Source organism: Labeo rohita, chromosome 17 (assembly GCF_022985175.1).
Source record: "Labeo rohita strain BAU-BD-2019 chromosome 17, IGBB_LRoh.1.0, whole genome shotgun sequence".
Lineage (NCBI taxonomy): Eukaryota > Metazoa > Chordata > Actinopteri > Cypriniformes > Cyprinidae > Labeo > Labeo rohita.
The window spans coordinates 27,442,825-27,451,735 of NC_066885.1; the positions used below are offsets into that span (position 1 = coordinate 27,442,825).

The following is an 8,911-nucleotide window of genomic DNA, read 5'->3' on the forward strand; positions in this document are numbered from 1 at the left end:
GTGGGTGTTCATTGCAGAGTGTGTGTTTTGAGTGTGCCCTCCTTAAAATACTTAATGTTTACCATGGTGCAGAAAAATTGTCTTTGTAAAATAATACTCTTTAATGACTACAGAAGGTTGAAATGGCATTGCCTGTTCAGCAGACTAATTCTGCAGATAAAGGTACAAAATGAACTTTATAATAGAAAATGATTCTATTCGGTTAAAAACATTAATGGGAAAAAATAATGGGAATTTTCATATGTAAATGTTTTAATGTTTTTTTCAGTTACGTTTTTGACTAAGTCACTTTTAGTTTTAATGATATTTAGTTGTTTGCTTTTATTATTTTTCTTTTATTAAGTTAGACTAAATGAAAATGAAAACATATTCTAAAAATATTATAGCTATCTCTTCAACTGTGTTGGAAGACTTTTTTTTCAATAAACACCACATAATATCCAATAATCAACCATCTTTTTTCTCTATTATGGTTCCTAATTATTGTCGAAATTCCTATAGGAATCCTGAACACATTCCTTTAGAATTAGCATATGATGGGGAATGACCCAGTTGACTCCAGGAGCCAGTCGGACTAAGAGGAAGTGTGGAATTCTCTGAGAAGCTCTTTGAATACAGACGCATAAAGCAAATGAAGAGGACCTTATTGGAGACTTGCTTCAGCCATAAGATTGATCACGCTCAGTGTTCTGTGGACGAAATCCTTGTGAGAATGCAGCGCTGCCTTGTTCTTACAGAGACACAGCAAGGCAATCAGTAGACGTGGCAGACAATTAATCTCTCAGACAATGGTTTGCTTCAGTGGAGAGCTCTTATGCGGCTCCAGCTGAACCATCATCATCTTTCTGTCTTCTCCATGGGAATTCTCCGCCGTAATTGACAGCCAAATGCAACTCAGTTGCTATTTATACCTATGCAGAAATGGCTTTCTGCCCAGAGCCACACAATGTATATAAGGTGACACACAATTTATGCATCGGTTTAGGTTTTTAACATTTAGCCAAAACAGATACATCCTACAACATCACGGCTTGCATAATTGATTTCCTATTGTAACAATTAAAGACCAGCAGTAAAGGGTCCTTTAGTTGCAAATCGGATGACTGGTATTTTTAAGTCTCCATTAACTGTTTTTGTTGGGGAGGAGAGAGACCGAGACAAGCTTAAGTGGGACCTCTATAGGTCACTTTGGAAACTAATTAAGAACCTCTTTGGATACCAGTCTGGTATTTCTCCTCAACAATTGCCTTCTCTCCTTCTCTCCCATCAAAATACACTCTTTTCAACCTCATCAAACAAACACAGGGCCAAAGTCCTCTTGTGAGTGAGCTCAAGGAGCCTCTATTTAAACCAGCTGAACAGCTAATAGGGAAAAGCAAAGACTGAACACCAGTAAACACTCGGGGCCCAGTCTGAAGCAAAATGAAAGAACTGTTAATTGAATTTTAATTCTTCATTACTTCTTATTAGTGAAGATGAAAGAGCGCTGGACTAAAAATGGTGCAGATAAAAGTTTTCTTTAAATATAAAAGCTGCTGTTAATCACTAATCACAATAATATTATATTAATATAATAAATGTTTGCGAGGTTCTCTGACCAGTCATTCATTATATGTGACCCTGGACCACAAAACCCTGGGTCAATTTTTTTTAAATTAAGATTTATACATCATCTGAAAGCTGAATAAATAAGCTTTAAAGTTGTCCAAATGAAGATCTTAGCATATTACTAATCAAAATTTAAGTTTAAGGTAGGAAAGTTACAAAATATCTTCATGAAACATGATTTTTGGCATAAAAGAAAAATTGATAATTTTGATCCATACAATGTATTTTTGGCTATTGCTACAAATATACCTGTGCTACTTCAGACTGGTTTTGTGGTCCAGGGTCACATATATCAACACATTTTAAGAGTCATAAACACACAAGACACATTCTGTGAGACACTGAGGATTTCATATTTTGACAGATTAGAAAAACCATACTGTATATTAAAGTCTGACTGTAGTTAACACTGTATGGCAGTAACATTTCCATACATCATATCATTTAATCCCTGATCCTTGTTTAATGTCTACAGTAATTTATTAAGGCCGTTGTGCATTAATGAGATGCTGTCACAGCACCATGAGTCCAGAGGACACCGGGGCGTCACCTGTGGAGTTCCAAATGTAGTATTCTGAGGAGACCAGCTCTCGTGCTAGAGGAAAAAAAGGAATATAAGTTAATTTTATTTTATTTATTTATTTTTTTTTAAATAAATGTCACTATGAACTTATCAACATGCAATCATCACTGAACAGTATTATATATATATATATATATATATACACTACCGTTCAAAAGTTTGGGGTCAGTAAGACTTGCAATAGTCTTTAAAGAAGTCTCTTATGCTCATCAAGGCTGCATTTATTTGATTAAAAATATAGAAAAAAAACAGTAATATTGCAAAATGTTTTTACAATATAAAATAATGTTTTTTTATTTTAACATACTTTAAAAATAGAATTTATTCCTGTGATGAAAAGCTGAATTTTTATCAGCTGTTACTCCAGTCTTAAGTGTCACATGATCCTTCAGAAATCATTCCAATATGCAGATTTATTATTAGAATGATCAATGTTGGATAATATCAACAGTTGTGCTGCCAAATATTTTTTGGAACCTGTGATTTTTTTTTTTCAGGATTCTTTCATGAATAACAAGTTTAAAAAGTACAGTGTTTATTCAAAATATAAATATTTTATAACAATGTAAATTATTTATTATGAACTTTTAATAAACTTTTAATTATTAACTTAATACATCCTTGGTAAATAAAAGTATTAATTTCTTAAAAAAAAAAAAAAAAAAAAAAAGAAACAATAAAAATGTACTGACCCCAAACTTTTGAACGGTAGTGTATATATATATATATTTTTTTTTTTTTTTTTTTTTTTACAGTATTCATATTTTGAATTAGCTTTTTCAAAATCTATTTCCTTTTTTTTTTTTTAGTTGTAGTCATTTAGTTTAAACTTAAGTTTAAACAACATTTTTCTATTTAAGTTTTTCATTTAATATTTATATTTTATTTTATTTAAATTAACAAAAAAATATTTTAATAGTTTTAGTTAACAATAACAAAACTGTCACTGAAACACTCACTTGCGACAATACGAGGTTTGGCAGATGAGTAAACCTGCACTGAGTGTTGGTCCACACAGCAACCAGACAAAGTCAAATCTGGCACACGGAAATACAGCTGGAAAGAATACAGTGACAAATTAACTATTACATACATTAATACAGACATCTTGTGCAGTCTTAAAGGGATAGTTCACTTAAAAAAGAAAATTCTGTCATTAGTTACTCACCCTCACGTCGTTCCAAACACTTTGACACACAAATGAAGATATTTTTGATGAAATCCGAGAGCTTTCTGACCCTGCATAGACAGTAATGTAACTGACACGTTCAAGGCCCAGAAAGGTAGTAAGGACATTGATAAAATAGTTCATGTGACATCAGTGGTTCAACTGTAATGTTATGAAGCTACAAAAATACTTTTTGTGCACAAGAAAACAAAAATAATGACTTCATTCAACAATTTCTTCTCTTCTGTGTCAGTCTTTGACGTTGTTCACGAAAATATGAGGATGTACGTAAAACAGTCTTCGTAAATATGTCTGAAGATTTCGAACAGAGAGGATGACTTGAAATTTTTTGCCTAGCCTTACTTTTTTGAATCAGAATATACAGACGGTGAACTTAGAGATGGACGCAGCACCACACACAGACTCTCCTGAACTGAAGAGAAGAAATTGTTGAATAAAGTCGTTATGTTTGTTTTCTTTGCACACAAAAAGTATTCTCACAGCTTCATAAAATTACAGTTGAACCACTGATGTCACATGGACTAGTTTAACAATGTCCTTACTAGCTTTCTGGGCCTTGACTGTGTCAGTTGTGTTGCTGTCTATGCAGGGTCAGAAAGCTCTTGGATTTCATCAAAAATATCTTCATTTGTGTTCAGAAGATGAACAAAGGTCTTATGGGTTTGGAAGGACATGAGAGTGAGTAATTAATGACAGAATTTTCATTTTTGGGTAAACTAATCCTTTAATATCTTGTTATACAAATAATAAATCAGTTGATCCTGAATTCACTCTCACTTTTACATATGCAGTGAGTCCTGTGCACAGAGGGTCTGTTGGTCCAGCAACAGTCCCTGAAAAATGAACAGTCCCCTCCAGTGTGGTTTCACGGGACTTTGGAAACTTCTGACCTGAGTGGGTAAAAAGACATATGTCAGTAATATAATCATAAATAATACTAATAATATCAAAATGAAATATCATGGAATATTAAGAATAGACATACCAAGGACCCAAACCAGTAGGTTCTTCTCTTTAGACACCTCAAGCTGTCCAGAGCTCACTTTGACCTCCACACTTCCCATTAGGTTCCTGTGAAGAGGCACATACAAGGACACTATAACAGCCAGTGCACTATTTATAAGCATAACAGCCCCAGCTAAAAACTAGATAAAGACAACTAGATAAAGAGCTGTTATAAACATCTGGCAGTCTAAATGCCTACACTCTACCCAGGACTTTTGCAGTAGAGAATTGGATTAGTTCACTTCCAGAATATTGATAATTTACTCACCCCCACGTCATCCAAGATGTTCATGTCTTTCTTTTTTCAGTCTTAAAAAAAAATTAAGGTTTTTGAGGAAAACATTCCAGGATTTTTCTCCATATAGTGGACTTCAATGAGGATCAACAGGTTTTAATGCAGCTTCAAGATCCCAGGCAAGGAATAAAAAATGTTTCTAAAAAAAATAAAAATGTATATACTTTTTAACCACAAATGCTCACCTTGCACTAGCTCTGTGATACGCGTCTGACTTCATTATGTAATCATGTTGCAAAGGTCACACATGGGTAGTTCTTTGTCCGTGTACTTCGTTTTAAAAAGGTACAGTAGGGCGAAACCTCTCAAAGCATATAATTTTCTCCTCCAACTTCAAAATCATCTGACATAGTCAGTACTTGTGCCTATGTCATGCACGACTGGTGAAGCTGTGAAAACAGAGTTAAGTGCAAGATGAGCATTTGTGGTTAAAAAGTATAAACGTTTTTTTTCTTTTTTAGAAAATGACCGATCGTTTTGCTAGATAAGACCCTTCTTCCTTGGCTGGGATTGTGTAGAGTCCTTTGAAGCTGCACTGAAACTGCAATTTGGACCTTTAACTTGTTGGCTCCCATTGAAGTCCACTATATGGAGAAAAATCCTGGAATGTTTTCCTCAAAAATCTTAATTTCTTTTTCGAAATCAACATTTTGGATGACGTAGGGGTGAGTAAATTATCAGGAAATTTTTATTCTGGAAGTGAACTAATCTTTTAAACTTTTTACTACAAATTTGTAAAACTTACTGGTTGAAAAATGGAATGTGTGCCTCACAGTACTCAAAGCTGTTTTTTACACTTTCATGGAGCTTCAAGACGACATTGACCTTCAGGTGATTCTCCTCTGCCTTCAGCTGGTAGGAGCCAAGAATTGGTGGCACAGGTACCTGAGAAAAGTTACAAGATCAAGTCAGTTAAAAAACACTACAGCTGTTACTGTTTGTATACCATAATGAGAGAGAATAAAAATAAAATTTGTATTTGTTCAGAAGTTTGGGATCAGCTTTTGTAGAGTTTGTTCTTTTAGTCAGCAAGGATGCATTAAATTGATCAAAAGTGATAGTCGAGTCTTTTATAATGGAATAATTCTACTTCAAATAAATGCTGCTCTTTTGAACTTTCCTTTCATCAGAGAATTGAAAAAGAAAAGTTTTTTAAGCGCCAAATCAGCATATCAGAATAATTTCTGATGGATCATGTGCACTGAAGACTGGAGTAATGATGCTGAAAATTAAGCTTTGCAATCACAGGAATAAATTACATTTTAAATTATAGTAAAATAAAAAGCAGCTTTTTGAATTATTGTAACAGGAATACAATATTCCTGTTTTTGCTGTGTTTAAACAAAAACTTATCGACCCAAACTTCTGAAAGGTACATTTTTGAGACAAACCTGTGAGGTGTAACTACAGAGTCTGAAAAGCTCCAGAGGTGGTGAAAAAGGGAACTTGTATGGCCCTGAAAAGGCGGAACTGTCATTGTCGTCCACACTGCAGGCGGTAAGAATGCTTGCATCTAGAGACGTCACACAGGGATGGACAAGAATGTCCTGCAGAGGCGAACCATTGGGTGGGAGTGTGAGGGTGACGGTCACATTGGGCAGAACACCTTCAACCTCACACTGAAAAACACGAAATAATAAATGTAAACCAAGCATACAACACAAATCAAACTATATGTTCATTATATAGAATGGGGACTAACTTTGCACATGACCATGCCGTACACATCCCAGATATCTTGTTGACTGCTCTTGCCGTACTGCATGGACCTCACCTTCTCGGTAAGGGCCACACTTACTACCGCCCTGCCTCGATGGACCCCTGCCTTCCAGGCTGGCTGCTTTTGAGCACCCCCTGGGCTTGGAGCCACAGCAACGGGCACCGATCCAGCAGGAGGAGGGGTGTCCAGTGGCCTCCCCAAAGGGCAAACCTGCAGGAGCACCGAGGGTAGAGCAGCCAAACGGGAGGCCAGCACATCAGGCTCTGGTTTACCTCCAGGGCCACAAAGGAAATCCTGCAGGCCTGACAAAAGAGCTAAGCCCTGGGAGACTGAGGCCAGGCTGGGGAGAGGTGGCCGAGGCCCAGGAGGTGCTTCCACTAGAGGAAGGCAGGCTAGGATTAATGCTCCCTGAGTGACCGTGAGCACGGGCCACAGGGTTTTCCCACCTGGGCCATCCATGCGGAGTTCCACAGCCGGTGAGCGGTGCTGACGGGCGCAGTCGTCCCTTACTTCTACGTAAGGTTTGTCAGCATCCACCAGGCCTAACTCTGTGAGCAGAAGCTGGGGTATGATACGGTCCTCTGGAATGGCCACATACTGAGTTCCAGCCAAGGATTTGGCACGGAACTCAACTGTTGGGAATCGCCTGAAATAAAAAACATAAAAAAGTTTACTGCTGTTTTTATAGCACTAAGTGTGTTCCACTTACTGTTAATAATAAATAAGTTTTTTAATAATAAATAAGTTTTTGAACAGTATGATTTTTTATGTTTTGTTTTTTTTAAAGATTTCTCTTTCGCTCACCTATTTGACCCAAAATACAGCAAAAGCAGTAACATTGTGAAATATTTATAATATTTAAAATAACTGCTTTCTATTTGATTATATATACATAAGTAATTTATTCCTGTGATCAAAGCTAAATTTTTAGTATCATTACTCCAGTCTTCAGAGTCACATGATCCTCCTAATGTGCTGACTTGCTGTTCAAGAAACACTACTATTATTATCAATATTTAAAACAGTTTTTTCAGGATTTTTTGATGAATAGATAGATCCAAAGATCAGCATTTATCTGAAATAAAAAGCTTTTGTAACATTATACACTATACCATTCAAAGGTTTGGAGGAAGTGTAATTTTTAGGGGAAAGAAATGATAAAAATTAATACTTTTATTTAGCAAGTATGCTTTAAACTGATCAAAAGTGATGTTACAATGTTACAAAAGATTTCTATTTCAGATAAATGATGTTCTTCTAAACTTTCTACTCATCAAAGAAATCTGAAAAAAAAAAAAAAAGTTTTTGAGCAGCAAACCAGAATATTAGTATGATTTCTGAAGGATCATGTGACTGGAGTAATGATGCTAAAATTCAGCTTTGAAATCACAGGAATAAATTATATTTTAAAATAGATTCACATAGAAAACAGTTATTTTAAATAGCAAAAATATATTTAAGAATTTTACTGTTTTTACTGTACTTTGGATCAAATAAATGCAGGCTTGGTGAGCAGAAGAGACTTCTTTAAAAACATTAAAAATTTTACTGTTCAAAAACTTGGGCCAAACACTAGAAATATGTTGCATAAGTAAACAAGTGCAAAGACCAAAGCATGAGTACTGGGACAGGACCAGGGTCATAATATGACTACAGGATACAATACAACTGCCAAGTTTATTGCCGCATACTACATGCTGTTTTATTGGCTATGTTCAGAGTGGAGTACTTAAACTATGGCCGAATTCAGAATAGCATCCTACTCTAACTATTTCTATCATACAATTTGGCAGATGTCTACTCCACAATTTGTCAAATGTAGTATATTATCCAAGTATTCAATGCAGAAAATGTGTTTGCTGCTGTGCAAGGTACAGATAGTATATACAGTACAGATACAGACTAAGTAATCACAGTTAGTATGCTATTCTAAAAAGCCACTTTAAAGTAAAAGACAGTATGCAGTACATACTGCACAGTATGCAATACACAGTATGCTAATATTCCCTCACAGAAAATGCCCTTACCTGGAAAAACGCACTTTTCCAGATTCACCCTTCTCATGTGAGACAACCCATAGTGCTCGTATACTCATGCTGCTGTTTACGTCCCTTATTGATGAGTGGGACTAGTCTAAAATGCCAAACATGCACTGAAGTATGCAATTATTAGCTCACTCGGTAATACGAACGATTTTTATTTATTCATTTATTTTTATTTTTCACAGTTCGACACTGTGTGACCGATATAAACGTAAGACATTAACATATATGTTCAAAAAAATGAAAGCAAAATAGAGGAACTCGCCGCTGTCATGTTATTCCCATGTGACAGCTTGTTCTTCCTGTTTGCCAACGATCACGTGACATTTTGGGGCGTGGTCGAAACAAGAGTCGTTGCGAATGAGCTGACGTAGAATCAGCCGTAAAAACTGCGCTGTTTTCAACGACATTGGAGTAGGGCATCACAACTGATCTCAGACCTGCTCTCAAACGCATAGCCCTCGTATCC

At 35.8% G+C, this 8,911-nt stretch overlaps 1 protein-coding gene across 1 annotated transcript; it reads right to left on the reverse strand.

Moving 5' to 3' along the window:
• Positions 1 to 1,475: 1,475 nt before the first annotated feature.
• Positions 1,476 to 8,732, reverse strand: ap5m1 (adaptor related protein complex 5 subunit mu 1). Its single transcript, XM_051132728.1, has 8 exons — positions 8,428 to 8,732; positions 6,383 to 7,046; positions 6,072 to 6,299; positions 5,426 to 5,565; positions 4,366 to 4,451; positions 4,158 to 4,270; positions 3,151 to 3,247; positions 1,476 to 2,203 (listed from the first exon to the last, which is right to left on the reverse strand). The coding sequence occupies exons 1-8, from the start codon at positions 8,493 to 8,495 to the stop codon at positions 2,121 to 2,123; spliced, it is 1,479 nt and encodes a 492-aa protein (XP_050988685.1). The 5' UTR covers positions 8,496 to 8,732; the 3' UTR covers positions 1,476 to 2,120.
• Between the last annotated feature and the right edge of the window lie 179 nt (positions 8,733 to 8,911).